A 21,776-nucleotide genomic window follows, 5' to 3' on the forward strand; every position below is an offset into this window, starting at 1 on the left:
GCCGCCGTGTGGGGCCACGTTCCCTACCTAGGGGGACCCCACTGTCCGGCAGGACAGAACTCAGGGACCACCAGCCTAACTCCAAGTTAAGAGTCTTGGTGCAGGTTTCTGGATCGCCCTTATCACCTTAAAAAAAATTTTTTTTTTGAGATAGGATCTTGGTCTGTCACCCAGGCTAGAGTGCAGTGGTGCGATCATTGTTCACAGCAGTCTCAATCTTCTGCACTCAAGAAGTCCTAGGCTCCAGTACTGGACATTCTCCACCAGTGATCTATATAATTGGAAGACTCAGAGTGCTCGGTTTTCAGACAACCCCAAAGATTTAATGGCCTTACTGGATAGTGTCATGTTCACTCACCAGCCCACTTGGGATGATTGTCAGCCGCTCCTCTGAATCTTGTTCACAACGGAGGAGCGAGAGAGAATACAGGTAGAAGCTAGAAAGCTGGTCCCAGGGGACGACGGTCAACCGAATGCCAACCCCGACCTCATAAATGTGACTTTTCCTCTGACCAGATCGGCATGGGATTACAACACGGCAGAAGGTAAGGGGCCGCTACACCTTTATCGCCAGACTCTAATGGCAGGTCTCTGGGCAGCTGCTCGCAAGCCCACCAATTTGGCTAAAGTATACTCTGTTCTGCAGGGAAAGACAGAAAGCCCGGCTAGCTACTTAGAAAGACTAATAGAGGCTTTTAGGCAGTATACTGCCATAGACCCAGAGGCCCCAGGAATTCAGGCAGCTGTTGTGATGTCTTTTGTAAATCAGGCAGCCCCAGATATTAAAAAGAAGCTCCAGAAATTAGAAGACTTAGAGGGAAAACAGCTTCAGGACCTTCTTCAGATAGCCCAGCGGGTTTACAATAACAGAGATACTCCAGAGGAAAAAATGACCAAGGTCCTGGCAGCGGTTGTACAAAAAGAGCATCTACAGCCAGAGAACACCCAACCTAAGCGGTCCCCCAGATATAACAACCTGAGCAAAGACCAATGTGCCTACTGTAAACAAGTTGGCCACTGGGCAAGAGACTGCCCCAAAAAGAAACAACAAGGACGGGGACCCCCTAGGCCTACACCCGTCCGTACTAGTCACTCAAAACGAGGACTAGGGAAGACGGGGTTCGGTCCCCCTCCCCGAACCCAGGGTAACCTTGCAAGTGGAGGGGTCCCCAGTTCAGTTCTTGGTCGATACGGGAGCACAGCACTCAGTCCTAGTTGAAACTGATGGAAAATTATCCTCCAAGTCCTCGTGGGTACAAGGGGCCACAGGAATTAAGAAGTACCCCTGGACGACACAAAGAACAGTAAATCTCGGAGCCAAGAATGTAACCCACTCTTTCCTGGTTATCCCTGAAAGCCCCTGTCCCCTGCTGACTAACATGGGAGCACAGATCCATTTCCTCCCTGAGGGGCCCATCGTGACCGATTCCCAAAATCAGCCTGTGCCCGTCCTGACCATAACCTTAGAAGATGAGTACTGGCTCCACCAGGAGCAGGCGGCCCCTGACCAGGACATAGCGACCTGGCTCCAGCAATATCCAGGAGCCTGGGCAGAAACGGGAGGCTTAGGACTAGCGAAACACCGTCCTGCCTTGTTTGTCGAACTCAAGCCTGGGACAGATCCTGCTCGGGTACGTCAATACCCGATGCCCCTAGAGGCCAAAGAAGGAATTACGCCCCACATCCGTCGGCTCCTCGACCAAGGGGTCCTTCGGCCCTGTCACTCACCCTGGAATACTCCCTTGTTGCCGGTACGTAAACCTAATAGCGGGGAGTACAGACCTGTGCAAGACTTAAGAGAAGTCAATAAGAGGGTTATGGACATACATCCAACTGTGCCTAACCCGTACACCCTCCTGAGTACTCTAAACCCTAAACACCAATGGTACACTGTTTTAGATTTGAAAGATGCCTTCTTCAGTTTGCCTTTAGCCCCTCAGAGCCAAAAGCTTTTCGCCTTCGAGTGGACTGACCCTGAAAGGGGCATAAGCGGCCAACTGACATGGACCAGACTGCCTCAGGGATTCAAAAACTCTCCCACCCTGTTCGATGAGGCCCTCCATGAAGACCTGGGTGAGTACCGACGCAAACACCCTGAAATAACCTTACTACAGTATGTTGATGACCTCCTGATTGCAGCAGAGACCCGAGAAGCTTGCCTCCAAGGGACCAAGGGCCTCTTACAAGCTCTAGGGAGTCTAGGCTACCGGGCCTCTGCAAAGAAAGCTCAAATCTGTAAACCAGAAGTAACATATCTGGGGTACCTGCTAAAAGGAGGGCGGCGCTGGTTAACAGACGCCCGGAAGCAGACTGTTCTGCAGATCCCCAGGCCACAATCCACCCGACAAGTAAGGGAATTCCTGGGGTCGGCGGGATTTTGTAGACTGTGGGTACCTGGGTTCGCGGAGCTGGCTAAACCCTTATATCAGGCAACCCGGGGACAGCAGCCATTTAATTGGACAGAAGAAGCCAAGACGGCTTTCCAACAGATTAAAACCGCCCTACTCTCTGCGCCTGCACTGGGACTACCTGACGTCACTAAGCCCTTCCACTTATACGTGGATGAGAGCAAGGGTGTCGCCAAGGCGGTGCTAACTCAGAACTTAGGCCCGTGGCGGAGGCCACTCGCCTACCTGTCAAAGAAATTAGACCCGGTGGCTGCCGGGTGGCCCCCTTGCCTCCGAATGATCGCAGCCACGGCCCTGATGGTACAAGATGCTGATAAACTTGTCTTAGGACAAGAATTACGGGTCGTTACCCTACATGCCATCAAAGGTGTACTCAAACAGCCGCCTAACCGATGGATAAGCAACGCCCGGCTCACCCACTACCAAGGACTACTATTAAACCCCCTCAGAATAACTTTCCTGCCCCCAACAACCTTAAACCCTGCCACGCTACTGCCCAACCCGGACCTGGACGCCCCGCTCCATAATTGCACCGAGATATTAGCCCAGGTGCACGGAGTTCGAGAGGATCTGCAGGACCGCCCACTTCCTGACGCTGACCTCGTTTGGTTCACCGATGGGAGCAGCTTCATACACCAAGGCCAGAGGTATGCTGGAGCAGCCGTGACTTCAGAGACTGAGGTAATCTGGGCGGAACCCCTGCCCCCGGGGACATCGGCCCAGAGGGCCGAACTGATAGCGCTCACCCAAGCTCTTACCTTAGGGGCAGGGAGGAAACTGCACACATACATGGGGCCATTTACAGGGAGCGAGGGTTGCTAACGGCTGAAGGAAAAGAGATAAAAAATAAGCAAGAGATCCTAGCCCTGCTAGCAGCCCTATGGAAACCAGAAAAATTGGCTATTGTACATTGCCCAGGGCACCAGAAGCCAACCACTCCAACTGCTCAAGGCAACTTTCTGGCAGACCAAACTGCAAGGAGTGTGGCAAAGGCTCCCAGTCAACTCCTTGCACCCAGCTCCCTGATCCGGGCCCCCGGGACCTGCCATATCACCCCGATTATTCAGAACAAGATCTCCAGTGGATCGAGAAACTTCCCCTGAAACAGATCCAGAATGGGTGGTGGACTGATACTAATGACCATATTATCCTACCAGAAAAATTAGGACAGCAAGTGTTAGAACACATCCACCGAACCACCCATCTGGGTGCCCGGCGGATGATGGACCTGATTAGACGCTCCAAGCTCAAGATCAGACGCATAGCGGAAACGGCCAGCAGCATTGTGACGAGTTGCAAAGTCTGCCAGCTTAGCAACGCCTATCCCCAATCCCAGGCTGCTGCAGGAACAAGGCTCAGGGGAACCAGGCCCGGTATCTACTGGGAAGTAGATTTCACTGAGGTAAAGCCAGAAAAAAACGGGTATCGGTACTTACTTGTCTTTGTAGATACCTTTTCAGGGTGGACTGAAGCATTTCCAACCAAAAGAGAAACTGCTCAGGTTGTAGCAAAGAAAATTCTGGAAGATATCCTCCCCAGGTATGGCTTTCCCATCCAGATAGGGTCAGATAATGGGCCGGCCTTCGTTGCTAAGGTGAGTCAGGATTTGGCTTCCATCCTTGGGGCTAGTTGGAAATTACATTGCGCTTACAGGCCCCAGAGTTCAGGACAGGTAGAGCGAAGGAATCGGACCTTAAAGGAGACCTTAACCAAATTGACTATGGAGACTGGCGCTAATTGGGTGGTCCTTCTCCCTTACGCTCTGTTCCGGGCCCGTAATACCCCTTACAGACTGGGCCTTACCCCTTATGAAATCATGTATGGCAGACCCCCACCCCTGGTTCCCAGCCTAAAAGATGATCTGCTCAAATCTGAAACAGAAAATGTCTCTGAACTCTTGTTTTCCCTACAAGCCTTGCAGAAAATTCATCAGGAAGTCTGGCCCAAGCTGAAGGAACTGTATGAGACCGGACCTCCACCGACACCCCTCCGTGCCAGCCGGGAGACTGGGTCCTGGTCAAGCGACACCGGCAAGAAACCTTGGAGCCCCGGTGGAAGAGACCGCTTCAAGTACTCCTAACCACACCCACCGCCCTGAAGGTAGAAGGCATCGCGTCGTGGATCCACTACACCCATGTCAAACCGGTGGACCCAGCCTCCGACCTTTTCGGACCCATCACGGCAGCGACTGAAGCACCGACCACGTGGACTGTGGACAAAGCTAAGAACAACCCCTTAAAACTCACCCTGCGCCGGCAGCATAGCTCACTGCAAACATGCAGCTAGGTAGTCTAACCCTAATGTTAGTCACCCTAGTGGCCACTGGGGCAAACACAAAACCAGTTTCTAATCCCTTTGTCTGGAGGTTCTGGCTTTATGAAAATCGAACCCACCCTGGGCAACCTCATAAGCCCGCGAAATTATTGGCCAGTGCTGACTGCCCCTCCTCAGGGTGCAGTGCCCCAATTTTGCTAGATTTTACTGGTTTTCAGATAGCCAAACCTGTGGTACCAACAATATGCTTTGAGTTTGATCAGACTGAGTACAATTGTAAACACTATTGGTGGCACCAAAACGCAGTCTGCCCCTACAGTTACTGCAAAATGCACTCAGTCAGAGGGTGGAACGAGCAATCCGGGTGGAACTTCTACCAGCAGGATAGAGGCGGCATCTACACTTGGATAGTTAAGGACCCCTGGAACTCCCACTGGACCACGCCTCAACATGGGGCTGTATACTATTCCTCTTCCTCCACGTGGCCTAGTTCAAGTACGGCCCCTGGTCCATGGGGATATCCAACGACAGGAAGACAGACTTGACACAAGAATTACGCCCTGGCCGGGCGCGGTGGCTCAAGCCTGTAATCCCAGCACTTTGGGAGGCCGAGACGGGCGGATCACGAGGTCAGGAGATCGAGATCATCCTGGCTAACATGGTGAAACCCCGTCTCTACTAAAAATACAAAAAAACTAGCCGGGCGAGGTGGCGGGCACCTGTAGTCCCAGCTACTCGGGAGGCTGAGGCAGGAGAATGGCGTGAACCCGGGAAGCGGAGCTTGCAGTGAGCTGAGATCCGGCCACTGCACTCCAGTCCCGGCGACAGAGCGAGACTCCGCCTCAAAAAAAAAAAAAAAGAATTACGCCCTTTCTCCTGGTTAGAATTATTACAAGAAGGATTAGAACTTGCTAACCTTACAGGACTTCACGGCTTGTCTGGCTGCTTTCTGTGTGCCACCCTTGGGCATCCACCACTAACCGCTGTCCCTCTGCCATGGGAATCCTCCACCCAAACTAGGGACTTTCAGAATCTCACGAACGCCCCCATTCTTAATGTACCACTGTACCTAAACCCCAGTCAGGAAAAGTTTCCCTACTGTTTTTCAGGCACTAACTCCAGCCTCTGCAACATCACTGTAACGCCCCCTAGAACCACCCTACGAGCCCCGCCGGGCATATTCTTCTGGTGTAATGGAACATTATCTAAGAATCTACCTGGTCCCTCTGTTACCAACCTACTGTGTCTTCCTGTCACATTAGTTCCCCGGTTAACTCTACTAACTGCCGGCGTGTTCCTGGGGTATACCGGTAACTGGACTAGTACTGCTATTCACCCAGCCCCTAGACCGAGACCTCCACGAGCAATATTTCTCCCCCTCATTGCGGAAATCTCCCTCACATCATCCCTCATTGCGGCCGGACCGGCAGGGGGAGCCCTAGGTCACACCCTCATAGAAAGCAACAAATTGTACCAACAATTTGCCGCGGCCATGGAGGAGTCAGCTGAGTCCCTTGCCTCCCTTCAGTGACAGCTCACATCCCTAGCTCAGGTGACCTTGCAGAACCAGAGGGCCCTAGACCTACTCACTGCTGAAAAAGGTGGTACATGTATGTTCCTGAAAGAAGACTGTTGCTTCTATGTAAATGAATCAGGGCTTGTAGAGAACCGGGTCCAACAGTTACGTAAGTTAAGCATAGAAATGAGAAAACAGCACTTTGCCTCAGCTGCAAATCAATGGTGGAATTCCTCTATGTTTCCCCTGTTAGCCCTCTTCCTTGGACCCCTGCTAAGTCTACTATTTCTGTTTACCGTAGGACCTTGTGTGATTAACAGAATTTTGCGGTTTGTCAGGGAAAGGTTTGACACCATACAGCTCATAGTCCTCAGAGCCCAATACCAACCTGTAAACGCTGAAACAGAATCAGACTTATAAGACCCAAGATTGGCTGCAGATGTACCTGAGAAAGGGAGGAATGAAAGAGATCAAATGAAAAGACTAAAAGGCAGAAATGAAGTCCACAGGCAAACAGCCCGGGCGGCGCCCTGAGCCTAGTTAAAGATCGACCCTGGAACTAACCGATTAGGTTATCGATAGACTCCAGACATTGTAAGGACAAACGTTGTGAAAGTCTCTGTCCTGCTCTGTTCTGTTCTAATTACCGGTGTCTGCCACATATCTTAGTCCTGGGCCCAGTACAAACACATTCCTCTATTTTGTCCCAACTTCCTGAGCCCAACACAAACACACCCCCCACACACACACCTCAGAAACACCACCTAGAGAGCCCCTGATAAGGTCACAACCGTTTGTAGTTTTACTAAATGCGCGGGAATAGAAAACTGTTAATTGTATAACTTAAAATATTAACCAATTACCAGTTGTGATGCTGCAACCAAAAGAATTCCTTTGTACCTCTGTAACCTTACATATCCTGTATGCATCGGGCTATAAAAAGCGCGCACATGCATCATTCGGGGCCCTCTTGTATGTTGTAGAACGGAGGGACCAAGTTCGAACTTGCATTAAAGATCCTTGCCGGCCGGGCGGGGTGGCTCAAGCCTGTAATCCCAGCACTTTCGGAGGCCGAGGCGGGCGAATCACGAGGTCAGGAGATCGAGACCATCCTGGCTAACACGGTGAAACCCCGTCTCTACTAAAAAATAAAAAAAAAAAAACTAGCCGGGTGAGGTGGCGGGCGCCTGTAGTCCCAGCTACTCGGGAGGCTGAGGCAGGAGAATGGCGTAAACCCCGGAAGCGGAGCTTGCAGTGAGCTGAGATCCGGCCACTGCACTCCAGCCTGGGCGACAGAGCGAGACTCCGTCTCAAAAAAAAAAAAATAACATCCTTGCCGCTTGGCTTTGACTCTGGACTCTGGTGGTCTTCTTCGGGGAATAAACGGTCTGGGCATAACAGTTGGGGTGTAGGAGCTGCTAACATTAGCCCTTCAATGTGTCCCAGGGGCCAGGAGGCACCTCCTCCTTTATCACAAGGCTATATGTTTACATTAACATTCCCCCAGTAGCCTGAGATCTCTGATCCCAATACCTGCACCAGCGCAGGCCTGGCATTCGGTGGGCGCTCAGTTAATGCCTGGCGAATGAAACCTTGTGCCTCTTCCCTGAAAACATTCCCTGAGGGCGCACTGGTAAAATGCCCGCTGCAACTGGCCTGGCCCTTCCCTCCCCGTCCAGTCCGTTTTATCCGTCAATCTTCCTGCGTCCGTCTGCTCGCCAAGGCAAGGCTGTAGTTTCCGATTTGAGGATTAAGGGCTGCTCTCGGTCGCGCCCTAAAGCTGCAAAAGACTGCTACCCCTGGGCTCCGGTTGACAGCGACCCCCAGCTGGTGACAGCGGCCTAAGGCGACTAACAGCGGGGTCTAGAGGAGAAAGACGCTGCCGCAGTTAAAGGGTGTTGGTCCTGTCCCTAACTGGGGGGGCCCGCCCCGAGATGCGAGGTCTGGAGGGCACAGCGTTGCAGCACCCACCTCTGCCAGGGCCGTTTCGGCCGCCCTGCTCCGCTGACGCCAACGCAACCACCGCCGCCATCACTTGCCTGCGCACGTGATACTGAAAAGACAGCGCTGGAAGAACGCAGAGAGCGCAGGCATTGCGATGGATCGCCGATGGGTCAGCGGGGGGCGGGGATACCCGCTGGGAGGGGCCATAAAGGAGGAGCTAGGGGCGGGGCTATACGGAGCTCCACCCCAGCCCAGAATACCGGGACTCAGAATTCCCTAGTGGTCCCCGACCACTGCAGTTGCCCTCTCCCTGCGACTCAGTCTCCCACTCCTCTCCCTGGCCGTGCACGAGCCTGCCACTCCCGGACCAGAGCTCTCCTATGTGCTAACTCCCTGCACGAGCTTTGCAGGCCGAGTCTTGTGAAGGGGGACACCCACCAGATCTTCCTTCAGACCCCCTGCCAGTTTCCCCCTCCTGGTAAGCGGTGGCCGGTCACCCGGCCGCCGTGTGGGGCCACGTTCCCTACCTAGGGGACCCCCACTGTCCGGCAGGACAGAACTCAGGGACCACCAGCCTAACTCCAAGTTAAGAGTCTTGGTGCAGGTTTCTGGATCGCCCTTATCACCTTAAAAAAATTTTTTTTTTTTGAGATAGGATCTTGGTCTGTCGCCCAGGCTGGAGTGCAGTGGTGCGATCATTGTTCACAGCAGTCTCAATCTTCTGCGCTCAAGCCATCTTCCTGCCTCAGCCCCCTGAGTACCCAGGACCACAAGCGTACGTTCAGTTAAGTTTTTTGTTTTTTGTTTTTTGTTTTTAGTAGAGATAAGGTTTCACTGTTTTGCCCAGGCTGGTCTTGAACCTCTGGACTCAAGCAATCCTCCCACTTTGGCCTCCCAAAGTGCTGGGATTACAGACGTGAGCCGCTGCACCCAGCCCTTATCACCTTTAGAATCTACCGTGTAGACCCTGTAGAAGGTTCACATGGGGGAAACTGCAGTTTTGGGGCAGGCCCGCAGCCTGAGGGTGCTTTCCTGGGAGGGTGGGCAGTTGAGGACTGTGATGTCTAACCCTTCTGGACCCTGGCCAACCTTTGCCCTGCCCCTCAGGGCTCGTCTTTCTCCTGATCACTGACAGAGCCCAGGAGACCCCAAAGAGAAGATAGCCAGTGAAACGGCTTTGACCTTTGGAAGAGCAAAGTACCTGCAGGACTGGCCCTCAGCAGATGTCCTGCAGAACAATGGTCTGTCAGGGCGGAAGGTCTACCCAGTCCCCTAGCATCCTCTTCTCTGTGTGGTGGTGCTGTGAGCACAGCTAGCCCTTTAAGTCAGCTCTGTGGCCTCGGGCTCCCCCAGAGGCCCTCCCTGCTTGGAAACCCCTAATTAAGGTGCAGGGAGAAGTGAAAACAAGCAGCCAGAGACAGGCCCTGCCTGGGAGGCTGCCCAGGGAGGAGGAATGGCCAGGCAGGCGGGGAGTGATCACCAAGGGTCAGTGCTCTGCACCTCAGGCCATCAGCACTCTTAGGACAGGTAGCTCTAGACAGAAACGTGACCACTGTGGGTCCCAGGAACACTCCCCTCAACTCGATAAGCATCCAGACTGGACCTTCCCATCTCCCCTCATCTTCTCCGGATCCCCAGGTGCAAGACCTGAATTCCAGGAGCTCACTCAGCCTCTCCTTTCTCAGGACACCACTGCCCAGCCTGTGGACAGCCTTAGCTCTGGCTGCAGCTTCGAGTTTCAAGGGGAAAGGATTGGCTCCAACTGAGCAATGGCCTCTCCCTAGCAGGCGCCATATCCCTTGGGACCTTTCCCTCATCAGAGGTGGGGCCTGTTGATGGCAAAGGTCCCATCCTCTTGTAACATCGCCCCGTATCCACTGTGCCTAATGAACTGCTCTGGCACCCATTAGGAAGCCAGATGATGTCTAGGAGAACTGGACGTGAAGAACAGCCGTGAGAAATCATCCTCAAGACCCCCTAGTGCAGGACACTGGGGGCTGCCATTCAGCTTGGGCCGAGGACACCTCCATCTGTCTGTGGGGGTCTCCCTGCCTGAGTCACTCAGCAGTCTGAGTAATTACTGCCTGACAAGAAGGCGGGCACAGCGCACCCCCACATTACACCACAACACCCGCCTTCACTCATCCCCACCCCCTGGCTGGACTCCAAGGCAGCACCCAGCCCTCCTGAGGCCTGAAATAACTCTGCTTCTCACACTCACGCCCAGCCCCAGCCAACTTTTCCTAAGATGCTAGAGTTTGTGGGCTAGGGGGTCATGGGGAGGCGGCTTGGGGAGGTGGAAGGAGGATTATCCCACATTCAGGCCCTGAGTCAGGCCCACACTTTATCGTTGATCTGTGATGTGACATTGAGCAAGTTGTTCATCCTCTCCGGGCCTCGGTGTACTGACAAGAGGACCTCTTAAGCTCCCAGTGTAGGGGGCTCAGGCAGGCAGTGGCGTCAGCACTGCCTTGCAGCTGGTGGCTAAGAGAAGGAATGCCTCACCTTCTGTTCCTACCCCAAGAAGGACCAATCTTTTTTCGTTGTTTTTAACTGCTCCTGTGGCCATGGGCAGTGTGCCCAGAGTAGCAGCCATCAATCTTTTTTTATCTTTAAACATTTTTTTGAAATAGATATGGAGTCTCACTGTGTTGCCCAGGCTGCTCTCAAACTCCTGGCCTCAAGCAATCCTCCCACCCCAGCCTTCCAAAGCGGTGAGATTATAGATGTGAGCCTATGGTCCTCAGCAAGGACCAATCTTATTCATCTTCAGAACAAGGTTACTTCTCACCTTCAAGCATCTGCATGGAATGCCCTTCCCCCTTCTCAATGTGGTGAACTCAGCTCTCAAGACCTAACTCCAAGGGTACCTCTTCTGTGACTGTTTCCTGATTATCCCATAGTCCCTGGCAGCGCTAGCAGAGCCCTTTCTCAGTCTTTGTGACTTCTGTCAAACTCTAAGATGATTTGTGGGTCTTTCCTCTCCCACGACACCTGAAGCTTCTGGAAGCCCAAGCCCAGAGCCTTAGCTCAGATCTGAAGGTTCAGTGCCACCAAATGCTTGTATGAGTGAATATGTCAGACTGGCCTTCTTTTTTTGTTTGTTTGTTTTGTTTTGTTTTTTATGAGACAGAGTCTTGCTCTGTTGCCCAGGCAGGAGTGCAGTGGTGTGATCTTGGCTCACTGCAACTTCCATCTCCTGGGTTCAAGAGATTCCCCTATAGCCTCCCAAGTAACCAGAATTACAGGTGCGTGCCACCATACTTGGCTAATTTTTGTATTTTTAATAGAGACAGGGTTTCACCCTGTCCAAGCTGGTCTTGAACTCATGACCTCAAGTGATCTGCTCAGCTCGGCCTCCCAAAGTGCTGGCATTACAGGTGTGAGCCACTGCGCCCAGCCTGACCTTTTTTTTTTTTTTTTGAGATACAGTCTCCCTCTGTCACCCAGGCTGGAATGCGGTGGCACGATCTCAGCTCACTGCAACCTCCGCCTCCCAGGTTCAAGCTATTCTCCTGCCTCAGCCTCCCGAGTAGCTGGGCCTACAGATGCATGCCACCATGCCCAGCTAATTTTTGTATTTTCAGTAGAGACTAGGTTTCACCATGCTGTCCAGGCTGGTCTCAAACTCCTGATCTTGTGATCTGCCTGCCTCCACCTCCCAAAGTGCTAGGATTACAGGCGTGAGCCACCGCACCCGGCCCTGACCTTCTTTTTGACCTTCCTATCATGTCACCTTTTCCTACAAGGAGGGATTCAGTTGGATTTCTGCTTGGATGTCACCTGCTCAGAGCAACTTTCCTTCACTGCCACCCCTACCTGTGTCAGCTCCAGAATAATACTCTGCTTGTTTTCTTCTAAGCACCATCTTCCCAGCTTCTCTGGACTTTTCTCATTTGGTCCCTATTAAAATGGAAACTCAACCGGGCCCGGTGGCTCCCATCTGTAATCTCAACACTTTGGGAGGCCCAGGTGGGCGGATCACGAGGTCAGGGGATCGAGACCATCCTGGCTAACGCAGGGAAACCCCGTCTCTACTCAAAATACAAAAAATTAGCCGGGCCTGGTGGCGGGCGCCTGTAACCCCAGCTACTTGGGAGGCTGAGGCAGGAGAATGGCGTGAACCCAGGAAGCGGAGCTTGCAGTGAGCTGAGATTCCGCCACTGCACTCCAGCCTGGGCAGCAGAGCAAGACTCCGTCTCAAAAAAAAAAAAAAAAAAAAAAGGAAACTCCTTGAGGACAGGGCAAAGACAAGCCTTTTTCGTCTGCTGAAGTTTTAGCCACAGCGGTGCCCCACACATGCTGAGCCTTGGGTGCATGTGTGTTGAATGAGAGCCTTCGTCCATCCACTTTCCCTTCGCTGCGAATCCCTCTGATCCCAGGCCAGCAGGGGGTGCCGCCTCCACCCAGGATCTCGCCTGGCCCGAATCTTCTCTTCCCTCGCCCAACAGGCCCCTGCGGGACCCACTTTCCAAGGGGCGTCTCCTCTATTTTCCGCGAACCCCTGGAGGGGTCTGTGTGGACCAAGGGAGATCAAAGACCCCCCCCCCACCCCACCCAGGCGGAGACAGCCCACCTGAGCCCGCACGGGCCCTTCCTTCTCCCTGGAATTTGCAGCTGACCCTTCCCGAATGGCTTGCTCCTCTCCTCTCCCCACAAAAGAACAGTGTCCTGGGACTCGGGGTGCGGGGCAGCCGGGTTCGCTGGAGCTGTTCAGTGCGGGGAAGAGCCGTCGAGACTGGGAGAAGGGGCGCTGGCCAGGGAGGAGACGGGGCAGGGAGCGGACTCGCGATCCAGACTCTGGGCGGCGGTCCTCGCGTCCCAGCCGCCTCTCCCGATGACCTCCAGCCGCGAAGGGCGAGCGGACGGGGGCTGGGCTGCGGGTTCGGGCTCCGGGAGGCCCGCGGGGCCGGGGAGGGGCGTGGAGTGGCCCGAGGACCGGCTTCGGGACTGGGGCAGGTGCCTGGACGGACGCTGGCGGAGGATCTTCCCCGGGGGCGGGTGCAGTGAAAACACCTTGGGAGGCGGCGCCGCGCGGCTGAGCGCTGCTGCCCTGGGAATAGGACGGCGCTCGGCACTGCGAGCTGAGAGCACTTTCATAAATTTTGTATGGGAGGCGCTCCGTGAGCGGGGGCGGGGAGCGGAGCGAGAGGGAGGGAGCTAGCGAGCAAAGGAGGGAGGGAGGAGGAGAGGAGGGGGAAGCCGGGGTGGGGGGGGAGGAAGGGAGGCGCCCCGCTCCGCCGATCGCTCGGTCCTGCAAACGCGCGCCGGGTGCTTTCCCCGGAGCTCGGCGGTGCGTGCAAGCGCCCTTTTGCAGCAGCCGAGGCGGCGGTGGTCCGAGGGGGCGGAGAGGAGGGGGCTGCGACCGGCCGGCCAGGGGGCGGCGTCCCCCCTCAAAACCGCCTGCAAAGTGCTTCGGGTGGCAGAAGCAGGCCGCCGGCTCCGCGGAGCAAGCCACTCGCCCCGGGGCTGAGCAAGCGCGCGGGGCTGCCGGGCAGCACCACGGTTGCTTGCTGGCGCCGGTGTCCTCGGCGCGGGGCTGGAGCTCACCATGCCCCTGAGGGGCCGGGCCACCGGGCACGAGCGGATCCCCGGCTTGCCCCCGCCTCGACGCGCTCGGATTAGCTGCAGCTGGCGCCCAGGGATTTGAATCTGGACCCCGGGAGGGAGTGCGCCTAGGCCGACCTCGGAGCGGCGGCCCCGTGGCCAACATGCTTCGCAAAGGTGAGTTGGAGCCGCAGGGGCAAGTTGAAGTTGAATGCGCTCAGGAAAGAGCCGTGAGCCCGGGAGCCGCCCGGCGCCGGGGCTCCGGGTCCGGGAAGTAGCCCCCGGCGGGCTGATGGATTTCGCCGGGCGCACCCGCCGAGGGGCTGCTGCTGGGGCTCAGCTCCCGTCGGTGGCCAGTTGTGAGACACGGGGTTTGCTCCATGGATCGAGTGGCCAGGCCTAGAGATCAGGCCCGGAGGGGTCAGTCGGAGACCAGAGTGAGCGGAGCCGGCCTCCTGGGACCTTTGCTTTGCTGTGATAAAGTTTTGCACTTGCAGGCTCCATCCCCTGCGCGGGCACACGCCCTTGCTTCTGCCGCTTTGTGGAGGCCGAGTCCGCACGGCGCTGCTGTGCAGCCAGCGGTCAGTGACCGCGCGGCCCGGGCGCTCCCCGCGCGCCCTAGCTCCCCAGACGAGGCCCGGACGCGGACGTCTTCTCTGCAGTCCTGCTCTGATCCCCAGGGATGGGCTCTGGGCATCCAGCTGCTGAGGGTGGGGAGCAGCCAGCGCCTGATGTCCAGTTCCTCAAACTTTCCTTATGCTGGGAGTGGAGGGACGCGAAGGCCGTGCCGCCAGTGTGCGCGACCGGTGCCCAGCTCAACTTGAGGACAGCTGGCTTCGCGACCACCTTAGCTAGACGCCCCGGCAGCCCGGCCCGGTACCGAGCGCGGCAAAGTTGGTGCGGGCACCGGGGAAGTCCCGCCGCGCCCCCACGTGGTTGCCACGCTGGGCGCTGTCCCCTGGGCCCTGGGAGGGCAAGTGATCACGCCGGGAGCCCACGGGCCCCGCCACCAGCTCTTCCAGCCTCTGCGTCTGCCTCTCCCCTCCCAGGTCCGAGCGGGCTGTGGCGCCCCGCCGGGATCCCCCCGCGCCTGGCCCGGCCGGGAGGCTGAGAAGCCGCGGGGCCTGCGGTTGGCTGCCCCGGCCCTGCGGGAGCCGGCTGAGGCGGGAGCTCAGGTAGCGGAGGGGCCTGATCCCTGCGCTCCGCGCTCCAGCCTTAATCCGCCCCTGTTTCCATGGCAACAGACCGAGGTGTCGTAAGCACAGGATTCTGACCTCACAGCAGGATGGGGAAGGAGAAAACGCGCACGGGGAGGGGGTGGAGGTGGGGGAGGGGGGGGAAGCGAAGCCCTAAGATGGGCGGAGAGAAGCAGATGTGGAGGTGATGGCGGAGACCCAGATATAAGCAGGTCAGACAGGTGGGTGGAGGAACCAGGCCTTTGGTGGGCGATAAAGGCCGTTTGGTGGTCGCAGCTTGGGCCGACCGAGGAAGCTGAGTTGCCCCGTCGTCTTGGAAGAGTCACAAACTTGTGTATGACTTGTGCCCTCCACGTGGGTCGGTGCAGTGCAGGGAGGGGAAACGCTGGCTGCCTTCGCTGTGGTGTGGAAGAGTCTCTGGGGCTAGTTGGAGAAACCGCTTCGCAGACACACCCCAGATGCTCCTTTTCCCTGCAGAAAGGGACAAAAAATCCTTTCAGCAACCGAGCAGTGCTGGCCAAAGTGTCTTTGCCCAGAGAAGGTGCTTTTTACAGAGGTGAGCACGAGCCCAGGTCTGAGAAACTTGGGCCTGGAGCATGCAAACTTGCCCCAGTCGGGAAGGCTTCCTGGGCACCTCTAAGAGGCCGCCATGTCTGGGCTGTGGGTCTGTGATAGGGATAATGGAGAGGAACTGACATCTCATTTCCCTTCTGGTCTTTTGTCTTTTGGTAGTTTATAGTTAAAAATGAGCCACCAAGCAGCCCACGCACTTTATTTATATGGTTTAGGTGCCCAGGGAGGCTCCATCAGCTTCCAAGAGCCTTTCTCTCCCATCCTGGCTAGCCAAAGACCCAGCTATGGATGAGCCCATTGCATTGTGGAGGCGGCTCCCCGGGCGGGGAGCCTCCTGACCCTGCACAAGAGGTGGCCACTGGAGGCTTAGCAGTCACATGTGTTTGCTACTCGGGCTGTTTTTTCCTTCCCGCACAGCCTGGTTGGCTGAAGAGGTTCTACCGATAGGTTTCCACCTGAATTGGCCCAAAGGAAGCAGAGAAGAGACGCCCTGGGGACCTGGAGACCGCCCCTAGGACACTGTGTGGACAGATGACTTGTGTTGGTTCTTTCCTGGGCGAGCAGTTTTCTCTCTTGGCCCCAGATCCTGATCCTTTGGATTTGTTTCTTCTGCACACCTGTATAGGACACTCAGATTCTCTGTATGGATACTAGGTAGGTGCCCAAAGCCAAAAGCATGCCTGAGGCTAATGCCCAGGGAGGTGGCCATTCAAGTGTCTGCTTCTAGAATTGTTCCCAAAGTCTCCAAGCAAAAATGATATAGGAGGCCAGGTGCGGTGGCTCATGGCTATAATACCAGCATTTTGGGAGGCCAAGGTAGGAGGATCACTTGAGACCAGTTCGAGGCCAGCCTGGGCAAGAGAGTGAAACTCCATCTCTACAAAAAAAATTTTTTTTTTTTGGAGGCAGAGTTTCACTCTCTTGCCCAGGCTGGAGTGCAGTGGTGCCGTCTCAGCTAACTGCAACCTCTGCCTCCCAGATTCAAGCAATTCTCCTGCCTCAGACTCCCAAGTAGCTAGGACTACAGGTGCACGCCACCATGCTTGACTCATTTTTTGTATTTTTAGTAGAGATGGGGTTTTGCCATGTTGGCCAGGCTGGTCTTAAACTCCTGGTCTCAAGTGATCCGCCCACTTCTGCCTCCCGAAGTGCTGGGATTACAGGTGTGAGTCACCGCACCTGGCCAAAATTTTAAAAAATTATCCAGGTGCAGTGGCATATGCTGGTAGTCCCAGCTACTTGGGAGGCTGAGGTGGGAGGATCACTTGAGTCTAACAGGTAGGGGCTGCAGTGGGCCAAGATTGTGCTACTGCCCTCCAGCCTGCGGGACAAAGCCAGACGCTATTAAAAAAAAACAAAAAACAGACTGGGCACGGTGGCTCATGCCTGTAATCCCAGCACTTTGGGAGGCCGAGTTGGGAGGATCACTTGAGATCAGGAGTTCAAGACCAGCCTGACCAACATGGTGAAACCCCATCTCTACTAAAAATACAAAAATTAGCCAGTCGTGCTGGCACATGCCTGTCATCCCAGCTTCTTGGGAAGCTGAGGCAGGAGAATTGCTTGAACCCGGGAGGCGGAGGTTGCAGTGAGCTGAGATTGCGCCACTGCACTCCAGCCCGGGAAAAGATGCGAGACTCCATCTACAAAAAAAAAAAAGAAAGAAAGAAAGATATAGGAAGTGTTTAGATAGATCTTGCTATTTTCTTGCCTATAATATGCAGAGCCCTATGTGGGGTCCTGGACCTGAGGGAGTGTAATAATTTAATTATGATTCTGAAAAGGGTTTGAAAGATGAAGAAAGAGTAGCCTTCCCTAGATCCTGTGGGGAGGAGGGAAGAGAAGAAAACCCTTATCTTTCTGCAAAGGGCAGGGCTCATGGTCTTGATAATGGAGTGCCCTGTGCAGTGAGGAGTCCAGTGGTATGAAGCCCCAGAGGAGGAGGAAGGCAGGAACAGACCTTGGGCCATGAGGATCATCTTTCTGATTCCTAGTTGTCCTAGTAAAGCTGTCCCCTGGCACGACATTTTGGAAGGACTGGGGGGACTGCCTTGCGTCTCTTAATGAAAGGACTACTGGCCACAGCCCCACCTCTGTGAACTAGAACAGCCCCAGTGGGAGCAAGCTGCTGACAGTCCTGGTAGCTGAAGGCTTCAGCAGCTGCCCTCCCTGCTTCTCCATCTCATGGCCTAGCCGGCAAAACCAGGGATATTAAAAGCAAGCCTCTGGTTAAGAGGTGAGAGGCAGGAGGGCAAGCGAGGCCCCAAGCCACCCAGCAACATCCAGGAAGGAAGGGCGGCCTGCTGGGGGGTTTGCTTTGCCAGAAGTGGCCTACCTAAGGTCAGGACCCGTGCTTTTCATGTGTAGAGCTATAAAAACAGAATGCAAATCAAGAGCCTCTGGGCTAATACAGGACCTTTCCTTAAAGTTTTTGTCTTGTTAAGCAAGAAAACAGAGTGCCAAATAGGCTTTGTTAAGTGGCAGTCTAATTAATAATTTAAAATCTTGTTACTGTCTTTCATTAGAATTTATCTGTACATCAACCACAAAAATCAGTCAAACACACTCATTTATAAGTTAATGCCATCCCTGAATAATTCAGCAAGAGCTAGATTAAGGCCTGCAACCCAGCAAGATGCATTTGGTTCCGTTGGTTTCCATGGGCAGATGGGCTGGGCTGGTGGCAGATTTGGGCTTCTCTTTTGTGGAAAGAAGGGAAGGCAAAGGGAAGGAGGGACCGTGGTGGCGTCAGATGGTTGCTTGACTTGAATCCAGAGCTCCCCTAGGTGTTTGGAGAGCCTTCATGTGGCCAGATGTGGGCAGGCTACATCTCTGCCTCTCTCTGGGGGCAACCAAGACTTGGAGCTATTAGTAATATCGCTGCCCTTAGCCTCAGTGGCGAGAGGGAGAGAAGAGTGTTCCATGGACGGCCAAGATACTCTTTTCTGCTGCAGAGGAAGTATAGAGGGGAGATACAAGAGCCCTTATCAGGCTGTGAGACTTTTTAGCCCAAATCCAGGCGCAGAAGTCAGATTTCGGTCTTCCCAGCCCATTTCTGTCCCAATCAAGGCAGGTAGCCTGGTGGAACCAATCTCACCAAAACAGCTTCTTTCCTTAGGAGCTTCTGGGCTGCTGCTCTCCTCAGAGCTCTGGGTCCTTATGCCAGAAAAAAAGAAGCCAAGAGGAGAGATTTTAGGGGAGCACCCTGACAGAGAGGAGAGGCAGAGCGAGTTGCTAAGTAAAGCCCATGCATGCATTTTCTCACCAGTAGCCAGAATAACAGCAAGGACAGCAGAGCAATGTTCCTGTGAGCTCAGACAACACAGAAAAAGTGTTTTGGTTCAGTTCCCACCATGCCAGCACGGAAACAATTCCTTACTGCAGAGTGTTCAGGTCCATTTTCGACAGGGAAACTGTTCATGACCCACACTCCCAGCACGAGCCTTGGTTCCTCCACAGCAGGAATGAGCTTCAGAGTTTCTGGCCTCTGCCTCAGCTTGCTCCCAGAGCCCTCTGGGCGGTTACATGGCTCTGTTGATGGAGACCAGGTAGACACCCAGAGCAGACACACGCTCCATGCCAGGAGAGGTTCCTGGCCGAGTTTGAGAAGAAGTCTGAAGAGGAAAAGGCAGGGGAAGGGGTAGGTGTTTGCCCCTGGCCAGTGGTGGAGTTGAAAGCAGATGGCATCGAGGAGGGGGAGTTGGGTGGGGTGAGTCCAACTCCAAGCTCTGGCCATGTCTTTGGGGTGAGGCTTCAAAAAGGACAGAGTGGTTCACTTGCTGGAGATGAGAAGGAGGGGCAGGCGTCGTGAAGGATGTCGAGAGCGGAACTGCCTGGTACCATCTGCAGTGAAGTAGTGGTTAAGGTTAAAGCAGAGAGGAGATGACAGGGAGGGAACAGATGGCCGAGGCAGCAAAATAGCTGGCAAAACGGGAGCGGAGCCTCCAGGGACGGCAGAAGCCAGGACCTCCACGCAGAGTGCCGGAAGCAGCCCTTTCCTCGGGGTGCAGTGGCCGGACCTCCCTGGGCAGAAGTGAGACAGAGAGAGGAGTCAGGAAGGGACCCTGGCGCGAGGGTCCCCCCAAGGCCTGGAGAAGACTGAGGGAACCGTCAGCTCCAAGGCTAGGGGTGCAGGAGCAGGGGCCTCCAGGGATGTCGAGGAACTGGAGAGAGGAGCCCACTAACTTGGTGTCCATCACTAGAATGAGTCACAGCCACCTCGGGCTTCACAGACCATGCCCAGCCAAGCCTGCTGTGAGGAGATATGGATGCTAGCTGGAAACAGGCAGCAGGCAATAACCTGCTCTTCCCCACCTGCCCGTCCCTGTCCACGTGCTGCCAATAGCCGCTTGTGTTTACTGAGCCTCACTGAGGGTGCTCCACGCCTTATCTCATGCCACCTCCACCACCACCCTGCAGGATCCGTCTGTGCTTATTCCAGATGAGGAAACTGAGGCATAGCTAGTTGGAGTCCCTTTCCCTGGGCCACCCAGCCGGCACACTGCTGAGTCAGGATGCAGCCCCCGCTCTGTCTGTCAAGCCAACCCTCCCCCTTGCTCTCTGGACCTCTGTGCTCCACTGTCTCACGTGCCCATCTGTCTTGATTTCTCTGACATTTGTTTTGCGGGGCGCTGGGTGCTGCTGATTCATTTCTGGCTTCTCACAGAGCTTGCTGGTGGTTCCCATGCACTCCCCTCTGCGGTTCCTCAGGAACTTCTCTGGCAGGGATCTGGGACCCCTGGGGCTTGAGCTGCTGTCTCATATGCCCTCTCCTACTCCCTCTCCCCTGGTGTCTGGAAGACACAGTCCTCACCTCTGTCTGCTGCCCTGGTTTCTTCCTTGGGGACAGAGATGGGACAGTGGGCCAGGAACCCTCCTGCCTGCATTCATCCTCTGAGAAAGGCCCAGGGCCATGGTTTATTTGGGGGCTGGGCTCTGCTTGGGCTCTCAGCCCTGCCCATGGTTTGCTCTCCCTGGCTTCCATTCCAGGGTGACCTGATGGACCTGCTAGCACAGCCCCGGAACACACCGGTTCCTCCACCTACACCTGCCCCTCTAGCCTTGTAGTGCTCCCTACCTCCTGGGGGCCTTCCCACAGCCCAGCCCTAGCCTGTCAGGCAGGATGGCAGCTGCAGGGCTCAGCTGTCCTCCAGAGAGGGCTTCTCCTGTCCCCTTCCAGCCACAGTTGAGTCCCAGAGAGGTCAATTCTCCCTGTGATTCTTTAGGAAAAGAAAGAAGATGAAACAAGGTCGGGAGTGTTGCCGATCTCAGGGTGCAGGAGCGTGGAATCCCGCCTCCGAGTGGAGGCCTCCTCTGCTGTGGTGAGGCACGTGCTTCCGAACCTGTGATCACTGTCTAACCAGTCAGTGAAGCGTGGAAACGAAACTGCAAACATCCCCTGCTATCTGATTCAGGAGAGTCACTCTGGAGGCCTCTGTGCTGGCACAGCAATAAAGAGTTGGCACCATAGCATGTGTGTGTGTGTGTGTACAGAAACACACCTGGGAAAGCACGCAACAGCTTCCCTGGAGTGTGTGTGCCAGAGGTCACTGTTGCAGAGCAGTACCCCCCAAGTGCACCAGAGCCTCTGTTGGCACCCACACCATCAGTCTACTAGCGGGGTTTGGCGCCATGGCACACTGGTGAGCCACTCAGTGGGGGCAGGGGCTCCCAGGAGTGGGCAGGCCAGCGCTGTGTGTGCTACATGTCAGGAACAACACTTGCTGAGTGGGTGTGTGGCTCGCCCTCACAGGGGGTGGGTGGGCACGACTCATGACTTGTCTGCCAGGGGACAGACCACTGCAGCCCCCAGCGATGGGCCTTTGGCAGCTTACTGAGTTGATTCCAGAGGGTGGTGGCATCATGGTGACAACCACATCGGCCAGGGTCGGTCTGTGGGAAATTGAGCAAGAGTCTCTCCCAAGTCAGGACAGAAGCTGGGCTCCCAACTTTCAGCCCACTGAGATGGTAGGAAAGTTTCCTTCTGCCTCTAAAATCATCCTCACAGGGTTTGCTATCTCTTTCCGGGCACCAGAGCCAGCACATGGTGAAGAGGGCCTCTACATATGCTTATGTTGAGAGATTCATGAGGCCTGAGGGGGAAAATTGGCATTCTTCTGACCATGATTTATTTATAGGGCGATGGGATGATGGGGATATGGAGGCTAAGATGCCTCCATTAGTGAGACGCACACAAGGCAAGAAGCCTTGCTCTGCATTTGACATTTAGTGGGACAACTGCTACCAGGGAGCTGCTGTTTCTTTCAGAAGGTTTTGCCTTTCATGTTCTATTCATGGGCTTGTCTGAGCAAGCTGGGA

At 55.1% G+C, this 21,776-nt stretch overlaps 1 protein-coding gene and 2 long non-coding RNA genes across 3 annotated transcripts in view; 2 read left to right on the forward strand and 1 right to left on the reverse strand.

Annotated features, from left to right (window-relative positions):
• The first annotated feature begins 13,360 nt into the window (after positions 1-13,360).
• Positions 13,361-21,776, forward strand: part of RTN4RL1 (reticulon 4 receptor like 1) — a 92,373-nt gene continuing 83,957 nt past the window's right edge. The window contains exon 1 of the mRNA XM_033185139.1: positions 13,361-13,866. Within this exon, the coding sequence (XP_033041030.1) occupies positions 13,854-13,866 (13 nt within the window). The 5' untranslated portion in view covers positions 13,361-13,853. The remainder of the gene's footprint in view (positions 13,867-21,776) is intronic.
• Positions 15,021-20,927, forward strand: LOC117067940. Its single transcript, XR_004430901.1, has 2 exons — positions 15,021-15,106; positions 20,684-20,927. It is a non-coding gene; the product is annotated as an uncharacterized LOC117067940 (long non-coding RNA).
• Positions 17,971-20,928, reverse strand: LOC117067941. The gene is made up of 2 exons (XR_004430902.1): positions 20,536-20,928; positions 17,971-19,481 (listed from the first exon to the last, which is right to left on the reverse strand). It is a non-coding gene; the product is annotated as an uncharacterized LOC117067941 (long non-coding RNA).

This window comes from Trachypithecus francoisi, unplaced genomic scaffold, assembly GCF_009764315.1.
Source record: "Trachypithecus francoisi isolate TF-2019V2 unplaced genomic scaffold, Tfra_2.0 Lachesis_group20, whole genome shotgun sequence".
In the NCBI taxonomy this organism is placed as follows: domain Eukaryota; kingdom Metazoa; phylum Chordata; class Mammalia; order Primates; family Cercopithecidae; genus Trachypithecus; species Trachypithecus francoisi.